The following is a 22,346-nucleotide window of genomic DNA, read 5'->3' on the forward strand; positions in this document are numbered from 1 at the left end:
TGAACCTCTCCTTCCGGAGGAAGCAGTTGACGTTCCGCAGGTCCAAGATAGGGCGTAGGCCCCCTTTGCCCTTCTTGGGAACCAGAAAGTAGTGGGAGTAACAACCACACCCTACTTCTGGCCCAGGAACGTGCTTGATGGCCCCCTTGGCCAAGAGGGCCTTGACTTACTCTCACAGAAGATTAAGTGATCCCCCGACACGCGGTGGTACTGCGGTGGCATGGCAGGAGGGGTCGCGTTGAAGGGGAGGGAGTAGCCCCTTCGGACGATTTGCAGCACCCACCTGTCCGATGTGATGTCGCCAGTGGGAGAGGTGATGGCGAACCCTGCCCCCCAACGCGCTGGATATTAGTCTGCGGCCCGTGGCTGGCAGGACGTGTGGGGGCGCCCCTTCCTTGGCCACGAAAGGGGCGAATGGCAGCAGATTGCTGGCGCGGGCCGACAGGCCCAAGGACTTGGCCGTAGCCCTGGAGTCCTTAAAGCGCTCAAGCGCACTGTCTGCCTTGTCGCCAAAGAGGCGCCGGCCATCAAACGGCATGTCCATGAGGATGTTTTGGACATCAGCCGAAAAGTTAGCGGATCTCAGCCAGGCGTGGCGACGAATCGCCACCGTCGTTGCCATCGCTCTACCTAGCGAGTCCGTGGTATCCAGTCCACATCTGATGGAGTACGTGACGCATCTCGACCCTCCGCAAGGGCTTGGGCGAGTTTTAGTCCGGGCCTCCTCCGGACATTGTGGCAGCACGTCCGCGACCGTGTCCCACAGAGAGTGGGTATAACGGCCCAACAGGCACGCGGAGTTAACTGACCGCAATCCCAAACTCAGGGAGGAGAACATCTTTTTGCCATATTGCTCGTACCTCTTGGATTCTCGATCGGGGGGAGCCGTCAGGAATGCGGTCTGGGAGTTAGAGGCCTGGATAACCAAGCTCTCGGGGTGGGGTGGGTGGACAGGAAGCAAGGGTCACCCGGAGCCGGGGAACCTGTAGCGGGCCTGGACCAGGTGCCCAGAAGAACGTCAGACAAGGCGTCATTAAACGGCAACAGGGGCTCCGAAGAGCTTGCCTGCGGTTTAAGGACCTCAGTGAGGAGGTTAGTCCTCACAGCCGCGACGGGCAGCTCAAGGGATAAGGCCTTGGCCTCCCGTGTCAACACCACACTATAGGCTGCCCCCTCCTCCGTAGCCACGGTAGGAGGGGAGACAAAGCTAGTGTCTGGGGAGGTGTCCAGACCACTGGCGTCCCCTAGCTCGCCTGTCCAGTCCTGATAAGGCTGATACTCACGTGCCAGAGGGTCCTCGGACCCCTCCCAATCCGCCTCGCCACCCATCTCCTGGTATTCAGGGTCAAAAGATGGGGCTGGATCATAGAAGTAAAAATCTCCCATCGGCGTCGAATGCGGCGGACCGAGGGGGGAACTGGGGACGGCGTCGACCGTGGTCGGCGCCGGGGGGCAACACCCTAGCAGCCGGCGCCGGCGATGTCGTAAGGTCGACCGGTAACGACCTGGATACAGGCCCGGATCCGGTGGAGTCCTGCGGCGTCGGGACCGTAGTCGCCGACGGCACCAGTCCCTCAACCCCCTCCCGGACCGGGACCTCGAAGGCCGCGGGGCCGACTGCCGGAGCTCGAGGCGCTTGCGGGACCGCTCCCGCCTAGCATTCGACGTCAAGGCCCGGCAGTCGGGGCACGACTTGTCATCGTGGTCGGGCCCCAGGCAATGAAGACACCGGCGATGGGGGTCAGTAACCGACATCAGTCGGTTGCAGTCGACGCAGGGTTTAAACCCGGGCATCCCTACCGGCACCGTCTGAGTCGTTCGACTTCGAAAAAGAAGATCAAAAAGATCAAAAGTTTAGTCAAAAAATGACTAAAGGGTACCACTGTTCCCGGATCGGCGCTTGCTGGCGTGGAAAAAATAGGAACTGACGTCAGCACGCGAAGGCCGCGTCTAAGTACTCCGGTGACGTCATCCCGGCGCCAACGACGCCGATGACCGACGCGGAGCCGCAGACGACGCCTACCGACGCGCAAGGGTACTGCTACGCATAAGTTTCCGGATCCAGTCTGACGCCTGGGGGTAGTCTAAGGTAAGGAATCTAATACTAACCTTTTTCTTTCAGATTCAGTTGTTTCGCCCGCTGTAGTTCCTGATGATGAAATACATTTAATGGCGATTATGTTGTTGGATTTCAAGGCGCACAAGTCCGGGAATGATTATAGAAGTCTTAATATGTTCCCACGATTTAGGATGTCGTGGGGGCCTCTTGAGACATACTCTGAGGTTAGCAGTAGAGTTGTGCCTGAGTTGGTGGTAGGCTGTGTAGGAGCTTCATCAGTCTTAAAAGGCTTTATTTTCTTTGGATTGTCGATAAAAACCTGCTTGGTCAGACATGTAACTGCCGAGGAAGAAGATGGCTCACAATATTTAAAAGTTGGTGGAAAAGCAAAGAGTCTTTTGCTCGTGGGTGCCAGCAGTTGGTCGCTTGACAAGTTTGAAAGTTTTGGGTGAGCGGGTTCTTTGACTGTGTATAGCAGAGCGTAATGGTGATTACCCGCCTCTGTTGATGGACAATTACGGCGGGTGTCTAGGGGCAGCATCAAGGGAATTTCAGTTCCCAGATGCATTATACCCGATGCAGGCACGGCTACTGAAGGTTGACTGGATCCAGATATTACTTGCGTGGAATACTGTGAGTGGGGCTGTCGATCTTGGAGAGGCTCCTGTTGTTGGGTATTTAGTTGTAGAGGATCGGTCTGGGAAATCGGGACTTGTGCTGCTGAATTCGGGACCGGATTTACTCCAGACGAGGGCACTGCTTGATCTGAGTTGATGGTGATGAGGCTGCTAGCATTTGGGATTTTGGTTTTGGTTGCGTGTTTGTTCCAATTCTTCCGTAGTCTTTTTCTTTCCCGTTTTGACAACCTGTGTGTATTGTGTTGTTGAGCTGATTTTGTGGGGGTTACTTTAATATCTTCAAGCTCCGTATAATGCGGTGAAGTGGATGGAGAATGTACTTCCATGACAGTGGGTCCCTCAACTGAGTTGAGAGCTAGGGGCAGGGTGTCTAATGGCCATGTTGATGGTAGCTTCTTGATATCGGTTAGCATTAAAGAAAGAAATTGTGGTACGAATGATAAAGAATCAATAATGGTGGAACATCAGCATACCGATTGGACCAATTGGGCTTAGGATTGGGCTTTAGTAATGATCAGATTGAGTGCCTCAAGTTTTTGGTCTATTCCTGCAGTGTACACCGCTAACGTGTTCAGAAGGTGCACCTGCAGGTCCATCTTGTCTGAGTGATAAGCTAGGGCAGCTGCTGAGGTTTGGAGAGTTTGCAGTAACTGGGACCAAAGATCATTGAGGTCAATTGATGATGAGGTTGCCCGGGCAGGGGGATTTTGAGGTCCGTTTGTAAAAAAAGATAGATCTAGGGGAGAGCCTTTTCTAGTAGAATTTTGGGATTGAGGTTATTGGACAGAAGGCGGGAATGAAACACAACTTGGGGGATAAGAAAACTTGCGCTCTTGTTTTGGCTGTCCAGTAAAGTTGCAGTTGGGAATTTTGATGCTGATGGAGAAAACTGACTTGAGTTCCGAGCGGACTGAGCAGTTGGCGATCTGGCTTCTTTGAAAAAGGGGACTTGGGAAAGGACCGGTTCTATTTCAGCTGACTGTTGGTCCAAGAAGGGCTGTCCTGATGTTTGAGACAGTAGACTATCATCAGGGGAATCTGGAGAGTCTGTGTTGCGAGAGTCCGTCGTCGCTGTAGAACTCGATAGCGAACATAATAGCGAAGAACTTTCGCCTTCATTGACAGCCGCGTGAATCATGGGCTGGATCAGAAATTGATTTGAGCTGGAAACTGTTTTCATAGAGGGGGAACATGAGACAGTTCTGCTGGACTGAGGTTTTTCTTCGAGGACGCCGATGGTGCTAGGCTCCTAAAAAAATCCCTTAATGAAAGTTGTTTAGTCGGTGGGTTTGGAGGGGCTATTATGCCCAGTTTTGGCGCCTCGTTTCTCCAATGTTCCTCCGCTGTAGCCATCTCCCCTGCAGCGGGACGTGGCAAGTGGGTTTTGGCTAATTGTTCCTGTACTGAGGGCTGCCAGGGTTTGAGGTCGTAACCTAAATGGGATCAAAACCTGTATTTAGATTCACGGGGGTTGTGGCAGTGGTTGCTCGAGGGATTCAGCCAATACTTCCGGGCAATTGGAGGAGGCCTTCACGTTTGCATTTTTTTAATTTACGGGCTTTGTTGGTGCTTTTCTTACCCACCTCGATCTGATGCTTGAGGGAGGTACAGCTTGAGGGAGGTACAGCCAGAGGGGGGTACTGCCGGGTTCCTGAGAGTTCAACTATAAAGAGGGTTTGTGTAGCAAAAAGGAGGAGCTGCGATAATTAAGGTCTGTTTAAATCAATTTGGAGACAAAAAAAAGAGCTCCGATGGTTGTCGCGGGGCTGTAAGCTGTGCAGGCTGTGTGGATGTATAGGCTGTTAGGCAACTGTGGGCGGCTAAAGCGGCTGAGGCAGATTTGAGGTGTGGCAAGCAGGGCTCACAAGGCAATTGCAGGCTACAGGCTGCACCTGATCTAACATGCCGCCACTGCAGATTACCAGGGGCACTCACTTTATGCGGCGCCCGCTAACCGTACTTGCCCTTTTCAAGGGGGCTGCTGCAGCGGCACTAGCGCTGCAGACCATATCCTCTAGCCGATAAATGATTATTTTTTTCAGAGGAGCCAAGCAGTTGTGAATACCGCGTGCAGTGGGAGAGCGTGGGGGGGGGGAGGCTAGAGCGGGGGAGGTGATCAGCTACTCCTGCGGTGCCAAGCCCAAGTCCAAACCCCAAGCCTGCTTCCAACGGCCTCACCGCTTTTCTTGGTCGTATCACTCCTGCTGCTTTCTCCTTCGCGAACGCGGTTTGCTGATTGTCGCTGATTGCCGGCATCGGGTGGCCGTGGCTGCAGCAGTCTCTCCTTTCCTCTGCGCTGGCTTGGCGTGCTGGCATATCGGCGGTAAAACCAGGGCTGGAATCCAGAAAGATCATTTCGTAGATGCCAAGTAAGCAAGTGAGTGTGTTTTCAGGAAGGTGAATAATAGGTGCCTTACCTCCACCCCCCAGTGATGCATAGTGTCTTGAGCTTCCAGATCTGTTGTTATATGGGAACAGTCTCAGATACCTCTGGCCACGAACCTCACATTATTGAATCTGTGTATCTGATGTCCCTTTGAGATAAAATAATCTATCTGTGAACAATCATTGTGGGCTCCAGATTAAAAAAGAGTATTCTTCCTTTTTTATATGTTATAACCTTTTATTTAAATTTGTTAAACCAATACAAACATAAAAAACTGAAATACACAAAGAAAAACAAATAGATATGAATTGACTTGACATTCAGAAGGATAATAAGATGTAGACGACTTCGGCATCCGTGAGCTTTAATACATTACCAGACAAGGTCAGTAGCAATCAAATCATCATACATTAAGACTGTAAGCAGTACTGTGTGAGACTGTATGTTGCGGGTCAGTCAGGAGATCTCACACAAGTTATCAACCAGGCCTTCAGACAGGTGGAGAGGACAGGCCTGGGTGAGGGCTGAGGGTCATTTATCAGTCTGGGATACCCACAGCATATTTTCCCCATAGGGAACCCAAGATATCCCTAGGCCTTGCTCTTAGGGTTTGCAATAAAGAATATATTTCTACCTGCCCATTTCCAAAATGTGATGTCCCACAGACAATCTCACCATTTTGAAATGGGACCATTAAAACACACCCTGGCCACCCGATGTCGGGCAAGCACCAGCAGGAAGTCCAACAATCATATACTGGAAACAGCAATTGTCAACAACATAACCCAGGAGCACATGGCAGGTAAATATTCATTATTCCACCAATGATACCTGGGACATTTAGAACAAAAGACCTGTGTAGGGGGGCAGGTCCAGGCCAAGTGTATGAAATCGGCAGGGTCAGTGGAGCATTGGGCACGCCCAGAGATTTGTAATGGGGTCTATCTGCTGTAGGAGATATGTGGTTTAGTACACATGGTTAACCACAGATAAATATATCTTCAAATCAGGCCTAAGATGCTGCCAACAGTGTTTACAGAACACCAAGGGTACAGCTCTTAAAGGTAGCATTGACACTGGCACTAACAGCAGCAAGGAAATCTTCCCCACCAACAAAGATTTGACTGTACCACCAGCTGCCTCCAGCAACAACACCCACTCACAAACCCTTGCAACAAGCTCTCTGAATTCTTCAGTAACAAAATCACTTCCATATTCAGCAACTTTGACCTTCAACCAGATGCGATCACCGTTAACACTCAACTTCCCATAATTGCTAAAAAACTATCCCTACCCCCGTGGCCCGCCATCACCACAATCTAAATCACTGCTACCATGAAGACCATTCACTAAGGGCCCAAGCTGACCTTTCGACTCCATTATGTCTTCATCAAAGGACTCCTGACAATCAGCTAACCACTAACACCCATCCTCAATAACTCCAACGAATCAGCAACTTCCCAGACACCTGGAAACATGCCACTGTGATGCCCCTGCTCAAGGAACTATCCACTGACTCAGCCACACTTTCCAGCTATAGACCCTTCTCTCTCCTGCCATACCCAGCAGAGATCTTAGAGAAACTAATCAACCAACGCCTCACCAACCACCTCAGCAACTACTAGCTCCTAGACGCCACACAATCTGTATTCAGACACAACCACAGAACAGAAACAGCACTCATTGCTGCCATAGTTGTCATAATCATGGTCCTTGACAGAGGAGACCTGGCTGCCCTCATTGTCCTTGACCTCTCTGCAGCTATTGACACGGTTTCACACCCCATCTTATTAGGCCCCTGCACAAGACTGACATCCATGGACTCACTCTCTGGTGATTCTGCTCTTTCTTAACGGATAAAGTACAAGATGACATACTGGCACGTAACTCCTCAGAAGCACTCAAACTCTTCTGTGGAATGCCTCAAGGTTCATTGCTTAGCCCCCCTCTCTTCTACATATACATGATTACTCTAGCCAATGTTATCTGCACACATGACATCAACATCCTTCCCTACGCAGACGACATAGTACTAATACTCTCCCACTCAGACAAGGCCCCTAACACAAGAAATAAGCTCACCACCTGCATAAAGAAAGTAGCTCACTGGTTAAAAGCCAACTGTCTTAAGCTCGTCCTGGACAAAACAGAAGTAATGATTTTCAGGAAAAATACCTCACCATGAAAGCACAAATCAACACTGCCACTGCATCCTGCTGCCACACCTTCAAGATGCTGAGGAAGATCTTCAAATGGCTCCTAAGCAACACTAGAAAAACTGTCACTTACGCCATAGTGACCAAGAAGTTGGACTACAGGGACTCCCTCTACACCGGAAACTCATCAGCGAGACTCTTCCACACATAACTCCTATCACACCACACCTAAGGGAGCGCCACTGGCTCGTAATACACAAACTGATCACACATACATTTGAGGCACTACACAACTTAGGCCCATATACCTGAACAGTCACAACTTCTTCCACCATCCACCCAGACACCTTTGCGCTGCAAGGCTTCACCATGCATACACAAAACCAGATAAGGAGGACTGGAGTTCTCCTACAAGATTCCTAAACTGTGGAACGGCCTCCTACTCCACATCAGAGCCTCATCCTCTCTTCTAGAATTCCGCAAGAAAATGAAGACTTGGCTTTTCAATTAACCAACCTACCATAGACAGGGCTAGGCACACACACATGTGCAGTGCCACGACACCCTTGTGGATGATAGTGGGCAACATAACATAAAAAAAAACATTAGATATGTCACAATTTGACTTTCGTCCTAACCACAGCATAGAGTCCATCCTTCTTACAGTAAATAAACATCTCAAACTCATAATGGAGAATTGAGAAACTGCTGATTGCACCTTTGGGTTTTGTCAGCAGCATCTGAAACCATATCCTACATCATCCTTATTCAGAGGTTAGCAGGCATAGAGGCTGGTGTTTGTGCTCTTGCCTGGATCTCCAATTTCCTTACCAATAAATTCCAATCAGCGAGCCTTTCTCTTTTTTCTTCGGACCAGATCCCTATGGAATATGGAATACCACAAGGGTCAACTCTAAGCCAAACACATTTTATTATCTATATGACCCCTCTAGCCGCCCTTTGGTTTCTAGGTGATGTCTTGCGGGGATAAAATGAAATTGATCATTTCTCTCACAAGTGATCATAAAGTCAGCCAACTCAACTTCAGGCAAAGTCTGACATCAGTATCAGAATGGATGAATGAAAAACATCTAAAATTGAATTCAGACAAAACTGAATTGCTGATATTTGGAAAAAATAAAGAACACTGGACCAACTCATGGTGGTCTTCGGAACTCGGTCCGTTCCCCTGTCGAGCTGAAGTAGCTTGGAACTCAGGTGTCAAATCTGACAATAGGATCCTCTTCAAACATCAGATCCTTCCTGTTACTTCCACTTGTTTCGGTCTTTAAAGAACTCTCTGTAAGGTGTTACATTTCTTCTTTTTAAGGCTAGGAAAACTGTGACCCATGCCTTTATATGACTCCAGTTTTCTTTACTTGGGTCTATCCAAGAAACTGCTATAGAAACTTCAGCCAGTGAAGAATTCAGCAACTAGATTAGTACTACATCTTCCCAGACACTGCCCATCTCACTTAAATTGAAGGAAGCTTCACTGGCTTCCAACAGTAAAGAGGACTCAGTTTAAGATACTTACACACATTCACAGAGCGTCCTTCGCTCTAGCTCACATATTTTTCAAGAACTTTTGAAATTCCATAAACCCGCCAGATGTCGGAGATCCGTTAATTCCTTTTCCGTCTTTCCTCAAATGTTGTGTACATTTCAATGAGGAGGGTGTTCAGCTGCCGTCACAGGAGCAAAATTATGGAATACCCTTTCTCTTACTCTTAATGCAACGCCGAACTGCACAAAATTTCCCAAAAAACTTTAAACCTGTTTTTCATAAATAACTAATCTTTCCAAAGCATTTGGTATTTTTCTATCCAGTCTGCTGTTTCTCCTTTCCCTTCTGCATATTTGGAGATGACAGCGCCTTGAAGGTTATTTTTTTGTTTTCTTTTTTACATAAATTGCACTCTATAAATTCTAATTTTACCTTGAAATAAGTGACCACTTTTAGTAATGACCAGTCATAGCAGCACAGCACAGGTGAACCTTTGCACTTAAGAGGGTGGGATAGAGACTGGTCATCAAAAAGGGATTGCCGTAGAGTAGACAGCAGACAGTTCAGCTTGTTTCACCAGTGGCCACAGTGCCTCATGCATGCAACGCACTGTTGATTTATTAGATTTGGCCAATTTAACTACTAGTGATGTGTGCAACTTATATGCCCGAGCTGATACCTCTCAATCAGAAGGTAGGGAACAAGGCATCTGGACATACCCAATAAATATTATTCCACTACCCTATGCAGTACATTGCAAAAGGTGAATGGCAGATGAACAGGCCAGTGGATGAAGAGGGCTGACCCAAAGCCTCTCTATCTATGTCTGTATATTGATATATTTTTTGTGATTTCTTTTTTGCGGCTCACGATACAGCTAATGCTGTGGCTAGGCCTACACAGATTTGCCTATGACTTTCTTAAGGGCTTGAGTTTTGGAACATGAAGTCGGGGACCCGCTCTTCCACCTTCCACAGTGTGTCATTGAGGGCACCTTTTTCTGGTGCACTGTGTCCTTTGACTGCTGTGAGGGTTTTCAAATGCAGCTATTATCAGGGTACCAAGGAGCCCCTTAGGACCCTGTGACCCGGTACCACTGCACCAATGTTATCTATACCCTGCCACTTGCGATGCACTATAGGTTTCACTTTCGGGAGAAAAAGCCAGAGTGAGAGTACCACAAATGAACCTGTCTGTGTAGCAGCTAATGCAGCTCGAAAACAGGGCTCTGTTTGAAAACGTTGTAATTAAGAAAACCTTGAATAATGCCAATTACCTGCGCAAATCATTCATAAACTACACCGCACGTTCACATCCATGCACGAGCAGCAACGCAATGGAAACATCGGCGTGTTCTATGGAGGCAGAACAAGGACGGATTGAAAACACGCCAGGCTCTTACCTAGGAGTGGAAACCTTCATGTCTGCGCGGACTGAGGCAGGGCTGCCGGGCTGGTCACTGGCACAGGTGGAACTGTGAAGACAGAATCAATTACAACGTTTGCTTTTGGGATTGTTGTCAGAGTGAGGCTTTACAAACACAATGCGATCCCGAAGATCTTTCACACTGCGGCATGTTTATGGCAGTTACAAACATCAGCGAGGCCGGGTGAAACTCCCACAATGGTTTACACATTTGTCTCCATAGCAACCAGGCAGAGCCACAAACAGAAGGCACATTCCCTTCCTGGACTGTTAACCTAGCTCATGCTGCAGGACCTTCAAGGCAAAGAAAGGGTACTGGGCTGTCCTAGCCAGGGGCGTAACACAGGCCCCCGCAGCCCCCGCGTTGCAGGGGGGCCCCCAGCTCCAGGGACCCCTCGTCACACAGTACATTTGGCGACAGCAGAGCAGGGTCTGTCTGTATTGTAACTGCAACGTACTTTTAAAATAACTCCCACGGGCGCGTACGTGATGACATTTTGCACACCACGCAGCTGCGTGGTTTTCAGCATTCAGGATGAGGCAAAGGGTGAGGCAAGGGTGGGCCAGTATTGACATGTGCAGCACAGTGTAACCTGCAGGTCAGGCGGCCGGTGGGTCCCTGGCAGTGAGAAGTAGACCATAAATTAAGAATTGCTGCTCGTGGTCTTCTGCAGCCAGCCCCTGCCTGCCACCGACGCTGCAGGCCTCAGGTGAGCCAGTTGGAAACAACTAGCTGGGACCCGAGGGTTATGGTAACGAGGTCTGTGTTTGTGCATGTATAATACATGTATACTTCCAAGTAAATAACCAAACAATGTGCTGTAGATTGGCTCCAAGTTTATCCTTTATTAATGAGGAACCGAGTGTCCCGCTGTTTTAGAGCACAGACACTTTCATAATATGTAAACTTAAATTACACTTGTGTTTTTTTGGAAATGCTCAGGGAACGAGAGGATAATTTAAGCCAGGGTCTTCTCAGTGATACTTTACTGGTTGTAACAGGTCATGCAAACAGGGCGCCTCTCGTACAGTAATTACAGGATACTTGCAGCAACAAGAAAATTACGCTAAAATCCACCGTTTAACATCCAAGCCGTCTTTCCTCAGAGACAATCAAAGGAATCAACACTTCTTTAAGATCAACAAGGACGGCATACATGCAACTGTTTTTAATATCAGCATATTTTGTCAGTATTCGCTTCAGAGCACAAATCCACTCAGTAGGCTCCGATCATTATTTTGCTTGAGGAGGTGTTAAAATAACCCCATCCCAGAACCAGACGCATAATTTCATGTTAGAACTACGGAGATATTGACCAGTACATGTTCGGGTCTCCCCTGTTGCCGTTTTATACATTATAATGACTACTGACACTTTTCAAGACACTAGCCACTTCATTTTAAAATAATAGAATTTAACCAATTTGTTAGATATGGTGTCCAGAGGGCACCATTGTAATGAAATAAATCAGCATGCATTAAACATAGCCCTGGAGCTTTTTTTGTTGATTATGATACTTGTGTTGATTTTACCTTTTGTAATGGAAGGGGCACAATTGGGATGAACCCAGTATTTTCGAGGGGAGGGGATTAACGTGAATTGCTTCCAATGGCCTGATTCTGAACAAGTGACAGGAAGCAATGATATAACCCATCATCAGCCGGTCACATTAACTGTCAAGGTGTCAGGGAGCAAAGGCAGGGACTGGTGATTATACAGGTAATACCTAGCAAGGTGGCAGAGAAAGGTAAATAGCAGGTTACTCAAAGCATAACTGTGGTCACAGAATTACAGAGGACCGGAATGGCTGACACAGAGAGAGACAGGAGTCAGACAAGAACGAGATTTGATAAAAAATAAACGATGTACTGGTTTATGGTAATAGGTCATTTAGTAGTTGGGGAAACCCTTTTTGGATTGACTCCCGCCGATTGCTCTTAACAACAGTCATACAGCAAAGTCATAGTTAGGCCTGCTATTATAGAAACTGTTGTATTCAGTGCAATATGGACCTACACTGACAACAACACTAAGACTGAGAAGGATCCAAAGGAGCTGGGCGCAATAATAGAAGTCTTTCCCTTACCTGATCACCAAGAAGACTAAGCCAGAGGACACACTGTCAAGAGATATGAACTGCAATAGTAAGTGGAGCACTGTTGGAATGGAACAGGAAACCAGAGTACAAAGAATAACCGGAATACAGGACATATAAAGCTCAAGAGCAGAAAATATATAATATGAAAGAAATGAAGACAGAAACTGAAGACAGGTATTACACTAGCACTAGCTCAGGTAACAACAGAGATGGCAAGGTGACAGGGAGAACACCAAGACACAGACTTATAAACAGGGATTTAGAGATCAAGAAAAGAAATACTGGTAATAAGAGCAGGTTGTGCCTAACAGGCACCGGGAAAAGTAATGGCCTATTGGTACAGGGAAACTGGAATTAAGACTCAGAACAAGGAATCCAAGAATGTACCCAACAGGCATGGAGCAAGTGTTGCCCTGCTAGCACATGGAAACATGAACTAGGATTCAAAACAAGAAATTCAAGCAAGTATCCAACAGATACTAGAACGAATAATGCTCAGCTGGTACATTGAATAAACACAGGAATTCACAGGAAGGTCAAAACAGAAATTCAGAAGAAGGAAGCAAAAGCAGGGGTGTTACACAGGTCCCTGCAGGCCCCGCATTGCAGTGGGGCCCCTGCGCTCCAGGGGCACCCTCACTTACTTCATCATGGATAATAGTTATGGTGCACAGTGCGCACAGCAGCTTTAATAAATTAAATGGTGCGCAAGGCCCCGGAGGCTCTTAATAAATGGTGCGCGGCCCCGGCCGGGGCCTTTGAGGCTCTTTATAATAAGTGATGGGTGGGTGGGTGCGAGAGGGCGGCATGCAGTTGCTTGCGCGACCGACGTGTGTGCGCGCTCTTCAGGGTGGGGCAGGGCTGTTGACGAATGCCCTGATTTGAATTTGTCTGACTCTTGACATGCGCATTGAGCACGCGCAATTAAAAGTGCACGTGAGGCATCCCAAGAAGAAGACCCAGCCATGCAGCCGCTCTTACGCAGGACTGTCGAAGTCCGTCACCGGCGGCCATAATTTAAATTAATTTATTATCCCCCCCCCCGGCCCCTGCCTGGCTAACCTTGCCCTGCCATTGCCATCCTGCTCACGCCTAACTGAAGCTGCAGGCTAGGCCCAGCCACCCCAGTCCTCTGGTCAGGTGAGTCAGAGTCTGCTCTGCGTCCGAGGTCGAGCCTAGTAGCAGGAGTGTCCGTGGGTGGCGACCGGCCTACCCAGGCACATTAAAAGGCACTCCTAGCCCTCATGTGCAGTGCTGATCACTAAACCTTGAAGAGGCTCAGGATTAATAATGCCCCACCCTCCACCTACTATGGCCACCCAGCACCACCTCTGGGTATCCCTGTGACCCTTCTATTTGGTCACCCTGAAAATCCTGAGTCCGTGCTCTATGTCCCTGAAACACACGGAGTGTGTCCCTCCTGGGCCCCCCCAGGCCCATCCGCAGGGTCTCGCGCAGCCGATTGGAGCACCGCCATTAACTGCCTAATGGCGCGTCCCTGATTCCCACATGAAAGACGCTTTGATGAGAGCGGATAATGAGGGCAGATAGCACCGCGGCCATAACACAGTGTGATGTGAACAGGGTGTGAGATGAAAGAGGGGTCGTAAAGTGGGGGGCTCCAGTGTGGAGACGGGGCCAGAGGGAGGGGCTGTCAAGGTGGGAAAATTAAAACTGGAGAAAAGGGCAGCCTACATAGATGAGATATAGCACTACCAGTTGAGGCATGATTTCGAAGATGAGCGCAAGGTCACAGGCTGGTCGGCCTGTTAAAGAGGCAACACGTGGGGCAGATGTTAATTGAGATGTTTTTTTAAAGTATTGTGTTAGCTTTTATTGACACGTTCCATATGACAGACCTAAGGCCCTTTGTTAATTCAGTAGCTACTATTTTGTCATTATATAGCGCTTATACTCACAATGTTACGTTACCTTTTATAACTTACCTGGTTCTTTTGTAAAGCGCTCTGACATCTTTTGGTAAAGTTTGTGCTATATAAAGCTGCATTAAATAAAAATAAAAAACAAGGCGTCGGGGAGGAGCTTCGCGAGCATTCAAGATGGTCACGTGAGCACAGAGCTCCCGAGACCCTTCGCCGCCCTTCGCAGAAATCCTGAATTTATCCTAAATTTGAATATGGGCTTTTGACAACTAGCTCTGGCTGATCCTAATATCCTTCGAACCTTCTGATTCGGACGCCGGGATCCACTTCTACGTCGTCCTGGACTTTGCGGCCCACCCCGGGACGAGACCGGGGACTTGGCTATGCTACAGGCCAGAGAGCAGTTGAACAACAACGGCTGAAGGGATCTCTCCCTCTGGAGGGTCGCTGCCCAACTTTCGGTTTCGTTTTCCTGCTCTCGGCTCGGACTGACCGGCTAACTGTTCGTGTCTCCACTTGACCCTGTTGGGTACTCCTGTGCCCGTGAGGTGCCTTCTCATCTTTTGCCTGACTGTCCCTCAATATTGGCATCTACGCTGGTTTTTGACTGGTTTCGCCGTCTTTGCCATATCGCTGCCGGCCATTTTCACCAGGTCGCGCGGGCCCCTTCGGGGTCCGTTCTCCAATATGGCCACCAAAACCGAAGCGGAGAAACGCAAGACTAAGGGCCAGATGTAGGTCGGTAGGTAACGGCCGAAAATCGGTATTTTTGGCCGTTACCGACCGGTATTTCAGAAATGGTATGTAGGGGCATTATTTTACAGAATCGGTAAATTTACCGATTCGGTAAATTTACCGATTCTGTAAAATACAGAATCGGTATTTTTACCGATTCGGTAAATCTGAGATGTAGGTGGGACTCTTCTGAGTTCCACAAGCCTTACCGAATCGGTATTTTACCATCAAATCCAATTTGATGGTAAAATACCGATTCCGGTGTGCATGCACATGTGTGCATGCACACCTATGCCGTATGACAGGCAGACCTGCCCTTAGGGCATGTATGCCTGCCACATGGCACCCGAGCCTGTTTTGGGGGGGCCAGAGGGTGTCAAAGTGACACCCCCTGCACCCTTGTGAAAGTCGGTATTTACCGGGCTTCAAAGCCCATAGGAATGAATGGGCATTACCGAATCGGTAAATACCGATTTGTTCTTATTCGGTATTCCAGCACATCTGGAATATCTACATCTCCACCCCTCTGATTTACCGATTCTTAATTACCGAATCGGTAAAATTCGGTAATTAAGAATCGGTAAATCAATTCTACCTACATCTGGCCCTTAGCCGCTACATCGTGGGGGCCAGACCCAGACCAACATTATGGACCACTACTCCCAAGTGAAGGGTTCTCCCAGTGGTGCTGGCCGTGCACCTGATGATCCTAAGGCTGCCTCCGCTGCTGTGTCGGAAGTGTCGCTGCAAGATGTCATGGAGGCCCTTAACAGTATGAAGGCCTCCATGGGACAGCAATATAGGCGCTTGCCTCCAAAATCGACACAGTGGCGGTGGATATAACGTTGATTCGAGCGGATCTGGCGAAGACCAACGAGAGGGTCAAGGCGCTGGACCTCAAGACTTCCAGTCTGACGACTGATGTTACCGACATCCAGACCGAGATCGGGAACTTGCGTTCTTCCCATGAGACGGTGACTCGTCGTCTGGAGGACTACGAAAATAGGGCCCGCCGCAATAATGTGCGTATAATCGGGGTCCCGGAAATTCCCGAATCTGCAGCAACCGACCTCCTGGTGGAAGATCTAGTTTCCAATTATCTAGCTCCCGCTGGACTCACTAAATTCTTTGCGGTCGAGCGTGCTCATCTAGTTCCAGGCGGGAAGGCTAAGCCGGGGGCCCCCCGAGACCTATTGTTGCCAGGCTGTTCCATTTCAGGGACAGAGACGCCATCCTACAAGCTTCTCGGGAGAAGGACCCTGTGCAGTTCGAGAACGCCACTGTGAACTTCTACCCAGACTTTACCCCGTTTGTTCAGAGGCAGAGAATGGGATTCCAGGGAGTTAAGAGACGGTTGCGGGACTTGGGCCTCAAGTACGCCATGTTGTTTCCCTCCAGGCTTCGTATTGAGTATGGGGAACGAATGTTTTTCTTCGACCGACGTGTCAGTGTCAGTGACTGGCTTGACTCTTTGCCAAAAAGGGATGATCGTGCTGAGCACCCCGGCGGCGCCGATGGTGGTTCGCCGGAGCAAGAGTGACTTGTGGGACCGGACGTCTGAGCTTTATAATCTCATCAGCTGAGTTTGAACAATGATTCTTTTGTGTTCCTCCTCCGGGGTTCTTCGTGTAGAATGGGGTTTGAGGGGGCGACAGGCACACTGCGAGTTGGGGTGGCTTTTGAGTCTTCTGCAGGGGTGCAGGGTGGGGGGTGTTGTAACGGGTTCGCCTTGGGGGATTGTGGGGGGGTGTTTGTTTTGTTGTTTCTTTACACAGGGCATCAAATTGTTTTTTCTAACTGCTTCGGTCTTGGGGTTCCGTGTGCATGGCGCTTGATCTCTTCTAAGGGATGGGGGGTGGTGAGTTGAGACTCTTATCATGGAATGTTAATGGATTGGGAGACAGGATAAAACGAGGGGTAGTGTTGCAGTTCCTTCGACGCCACTCCCCTGATGTTGTTCTTCTACAGGAAACGCATCTTATAGGGAATACGTGTCGAGCCATGTACAGGCGTGGTTACCGCCTAGCCGTTCATTCTGGCTTCACCTCTGGCTCCAGGGGAGTCGGCATTCTTATCCGGTCTTTTCTCCCCCTGGAAATTGATACAGTCATACTTGATGATAGAGGGCGTTATGCCGCACTCACGGGTAGATGGGAAGGGAAGACACTGTCTATTCTTACGATATACTTCCCCCCGGGCCTACAGGCCTCCACGTACGCCGATTTGTGTAGGGTCATCTTGGGACTGCCTGAGGGTCTTCTTATTCTCGGTGGGGACTTTAACTCTGTTGTTTCCGGTACAGCTGATCGCTTTCCTCCCAGGGACCTGCATAAGTCTCATATGTGGCTGAGCGACTTTCTAGATACCTTTGGGCTTATTGATAGTTGGAGATTGATGCACCCATCACAGCTTCAATACACCTTTCACTCTGGGGTACATGGTAGCCTCTCCAGACTGGATTATTTTCTCATGCCGTCTGACCAGGCCACGTCCATCAGCGAAGTCCGCCATCTTCCCAGGGGTATTTCTGACCATTCCCCATTGTGGCTTCGGTTTGTGGTAGGGGTGGGTAGTGTAGGCAGAATTGCTCCTATCAACCCTTGGTACTTTCGAAACCCCCAAACCCGTTCAGAGCTTGTTAAAGGCATGGACCATTACTTCAATGAAAATGTGGGTTCTGTTTCTTCTTCTGTTTCACTGTGGGAGGCCTTCAAAACTGTTATCCGTGGCCGCTCTCTTTCGCTTATTGCTGCTGCCAAAAAAGCAAAGGATGAGGAGCTTGTGCGCCTCGAATCTGAGGTAACTGCACTGGAGGGTGACCTTGATACAGGGGTGACACGCCCAAAACTTCATTCACTCAGCCTGAAACAGGCCGACTATCGAGCTGTTGTCACTGATGCTGCGAAGGTGATGAGCAGAGAGCAGCAGGGCAGGCTGTATGATGTGGGTGACAAGGCTGGTAAATTGATTGCGTGGTTGGACAAGAAAGAAAGAGTGAATCGTGTTGTCCCTGTGATTGAGAGGCTCGATGGAGAGTGTGTCACTGACCCGGCTGGGATTGTTGAGTGCTTTGCCGACCACTTCAAAACGGTGTATGCTTCGGTCTGCGATAGGGATGAGGAGGACTCCCGGCTGTTACTCCGTGATATTGCATTGCCCTGTCTTTCTGAGGAGGACAGGGACCTTATGGATGCGCCCCTTAAGGCGGACGAAGTGGCGGGGGCCATACGCTCCCTGCGCTCCGGTAAAGCCATGGGCCCCAATGGATTACCCATTGAACTTTACAAACTACGACCCGATAAAATGGCGCCCTACTTGAAGGGCATGTTCCTCGAGGCCTTGGACTCGGGTTCTCTTCCCGCTGATCAGCGACTTGCCACCATCGTGGTAATTTATAAGGAGGGTAAGCCTCGAGACCGGTGTGCCTCGTATAGACCCATATCCCTTCTTAATGCCGAACCCAAAATTCTAGCTAAACTGTTAGCTAATCGTTTAATTAAGGTGATCGGGGAATTGATCCATCCGGATCAGTCGGGTTTCATTCCTCATCGAAACACCGCCCTTAATCTTCGGATACTCCACAGAGTTCTCGCGAGGGCCGGGACTCTTAACGAGCCGGCCATTTTGGCTTCCTTGGATGCAACCATGGCTTTTGATACCATCGAATGGCCCTATCTTTGGGCGGCCCTCACAAAATTTGGGTTTGGTCCCGTGTTCATCGCGTGGGTGAAACTTCTTTATGAGATGCCCCTCGCCCAGGTGGTGGTTAACGGGAAGTTTGTCCGGTGTTTTTGCGCTCGGACGCGGCACTCGGCAGGGTTGTCCGTTGTCCCCATTGCTCTTCGCCCTCGCGCTAGAGCCGTTGGCGGAATGGCTCCGATGGGAGCCTTCTATAAAGGGCATTCGGTGGACTCCTGACTTCGAGGATCATATCTCGCTATACGCAGATGACATCCTTCTATATCTTACCTCCCCTAAGAAGTCCCTGAATGTGCTCTTCGACGTTCTTGCATCCTTCGGGAAGAACTCGGGTCTCATTATCAATTGGACCAAATCCTGTGTCTACGTTTTGGCTGGTGGTCTTCCCCCGTTGCCACGTAGATTTCCAATTCAAGTATCTGAGACCGGCTTCAAATACCTGGGGATACATATCTCCTTGGACCCTGCCGTTCGCCATGAGCGTAATCTACTGCCTCCTCTCCAACGACTGAAGCTGGATGTTGCACGCTGGCGTCGTCTGCCACTGTCACTGCTCGGTCGTGCGGCTCTATTCAAAATTATGTCGCTGCCCAGATTTTTGTATGCTCTCCAGAACTCCTTTGACCTTGTCCCCTCGGGTTATTTCCGAGAGGTGGAGAGTTTACAGCGACAACTCGTCTGGGACGGCCGTGCTGGCATAGCCCTGTCTAAACTCACGCTTCCGTGGTATGACGGGGGCATTGCCCTTCCCGACATCAGACGCTACTACTGGGCCTCCCAGCTGAGTGCAGTTAACCACGCAACATATGCCCCCGGACCTGCCCCGGCCTTTGCCATGGATAGGCATCTTCTACCGGGGGGGACTTTCAATAGGGCACTGTATTCCAAGAGGCTCATCAGAACACTTGCAGGACCCACTAAAACTGCTGTGCGTGTGTGGCATGATGCGACTGCGGCTCTGGGATGGAATGACAGACTAACTCGTGCGACCCCGTTGTATGACTCTGAAAGTCTGGGTAACCTATGGCGAACGAAAGGATTTGCTAAATGGGATTTGATAGGGATCTCTAGGGTGGGGGATCTTTGGTCTAAAGGTGACGTTAAGACCTTTAAGGCGCTCAAAATAGAGTATGAACTCGGGGACAGAGAATACTTCAGGTACGCTCAGGTCCGGCACGCCCTGTTGTCAGTCTTCGCTGTTGGTACAGACATCCCCGAATCCTCACCCCTGGAGGATCGCATCCTGGATGGATATGTGCCCGATAGCATGGTTTCACTGATTTACAAGAAGATGATCAACAATAGGGCTGACCTGCTTGTGCGCCTAAGGGCCTTATGGATTGCCGATGGTCTAGAAATAGATGATGAGGACTGGCAGTCTGCTCTGTCCTCACCAAAGAAGGTTGCTATATCCTCTCGCCTCAGATTTGTACAACTCAAGATCCTCCACCGCGTGTATGTCACTGGTCCGAGTCTGGTCCGCATGGGTTACACTTTGGGTGCTCTGTGTAAGCGTGGATGTGGTATGACTGGTTCCTTCCTTCACATCCTATGGGAGTGTCCGCACATGGTCGAGTTTTGGTCCCGTGTGCATGGTGTTATGGAAGAGGTCACTGGTGTGGCGCTGCTGCCCAAAGCCAGGCGCTGCCTCCTGAATGTCTGGGAGCCCAATGACTGCAACTCTGCTCAGATCACCTGGGTCACCTTAGGCAATATGATTGCCAAACGAGATATCGCGCAGCTCTGGGGCTCCCCCAGGCCCCCGACCGTATCACACTGGAAAGAGAACATGGACTGGTGCATGTTTCGTGAGAAGACTGTATACCTGTCACGTGGTAGGCCCAAGAAATGGGGTAGGATCTGGTCTCAATGGAACACTTATCGTGGCAATATCTGTACCCCCCCCCCCCCGCAAGAGTTGTTCCCTGACGTAACCTTGTCCCCTTGATTGACATTCCACCTATTAAATGATACTGTATTGTTTTAGGTTTCCTCACTGCCCCCTTCCCATGAAGACTTATAATTGCAAAGTATATAACATGGTTACTGAGCGCCGGAACGTGGTCCCATGACTGTACCCTCAACTCTCTTATGCCTTGTGTGAATGTTATTGTTTCATTTGTTTTTCTTCAAATAGCTTCTTCAAACACTGCACCATAGTGTAAAAAACACAAACTTCCATAGACCTATTAACTGTTCTGATTTCGACCTTGGCACCTATACGCATGCATCGAAATTTTGCCGCCGGACCTCAGGGGTGTCGGCTGATTGGCTATGTATCTCCTGTACCGTTGCTTGTTGCTATACTTATCGCGGCCGGCCCCCAGGGTTGTAGGCTAAGCACTGTGTCAATGTGCAAATGTAAATAAAGGTCTTTTAAAAAAATTAAAATAAAAAAAAACAAGGTGTCTGTGCGCACTTTGGGTGTATGATTGATAACAGGGTTGGATTTGGATTAAAAATCGGCCCGGGTACCCTAAAAAAAGTGGCCCAAGTTTGCATATTGCCTTTCTGTTAAACACTGCTTCGGCAAAGTTTATAAAAAGAAGGGTGGGGGGCTCTGACAGAGGCATGTTTTCTTAACCTTAGCTTAAAAAAAACACACCTGAAAACAAGTGAGGTAACGTCTGCTCAGGCCCCCTGCCTGGACTGTAAGTTTGTTGCAGGATCAGCACATTATTTATTTCCCCCACCCTCGATACCTGATTTGCGCCATAATAGCAATAGTTTAACTTATGTCTGAAAACCCTACGCCACTGTCAATAACATGCTGAGTTACTTCAAATGTTTAGGAAGGCACCCTGCATTCCGACAACTCACTCCTCATTCTCGCCCTTCACTTTTGCGCTCACCCTGCACTCACAGCAATCACAATGCACTTACACTGATAACCATGTACTTCCACATTCACCTGCTCACCCTGCACTCGCAGTGATCACTCTGCACTCACAATGCACTTGCTCTGTTCACCCTATACCTCACCCTGCAGTCACACAAGCACACTAATCATCCTGCACTTATGTCACACTTCACTCACCTGTCCCCTTCACTGCTCAATCTGCTATCTCACTTAAACAAGCCCATCACTAACCATGCATTCTTCCGTCCCTCTGTGCACTTACATCCGCACCCAAATTCATATGGTCACCTCACTCACCCTACAGTCACTCTGCTTACCCTACTGTCACACCGTCGGATCACTCACCGTGCACTCATATGGGTACTCCAACCACTCACAAAGTGCAGAGGGTTAATGTGCCTGCTACAAAGAATGTTTACCATGCACATCACAGAACTGAGTGTGAGTAAACTATGAGTAGGGCTATAAAAAAAAGGAAATGTTTGTCAGAAAGGTGCTTAAGAGAGATGAGGTGCATTGTTGGTGAGTGATAGTGAGGAAGTTCATGGAAAAGGAGGAAATGGGGGAGGGTGTTCCAAAAAAGACTGTCCAATGCCATCCAGAGACTTTTTGAGGCATGGGCAAAGTGGGCTCTGGCCCAGGGCCCCAGACTTTCAGGGGGCCCCCTGATAAAACCAGCACTTTTCTGTAGAGTCTTGCCCTGATGGCATTCAATGATTTTTGATGTATGTAGTTCTTTCCAGTGAGTCCCTGTGTAGTTCGTTCCATCATGGACGTTTCAAACTCACTGTTAGCACTGTTATTGAGTTTGCAAAGTCCACGATGAAATGAACTACGTACTTTTTTGTTAACACACTCTTTAAAGTGCTTCAAAAAGTGTTATTGTTTATATAGCTGGA

At 49.0% G+C, this 22,346-nt stretch overlaps 1 protein-coding gene across 4 annotated transcripts in view; it reads right to left on the reverse strand.

Moving 5' to 3' along the window:
* Positions 1–22,346, reverse strand: part of CPLANE1 (ciliogenesis and planar polarity effector complex subunit 1) — a 2,766,109-nt gene that overhangs the window by 1,272,853 nt on the left and 1,470,910 nt on the right. For all 4 annotated transcript variants that reach the window (XM_078674971.1, XM_078674972.1, XM_078674970.1 and 1 more), the window contains exon 31: positions 10,149–10,220. In XM_078674971.1, the coding sequence (XP_078531097.1) occupies positions 10,149–10,220 (72 nt within the window). The remainder of the gene's footprint in view (positions 1–10,148; positions 10,221–22,346) is intronic.

This window comes from Lissotriton helveticus, chromosome 2_1, assembly GCF_964261635.1.
Source record: "Lissotriton helveticus chromosome 2_1, aLisHel1.1, whole genome shotgun sequence".
Lineage (NCBI taxonomy): Eukaryota > Metazoa > Chordata > Amphibia > Caudata > Salamandridae > Lissotriton > Lissotriton helveticus.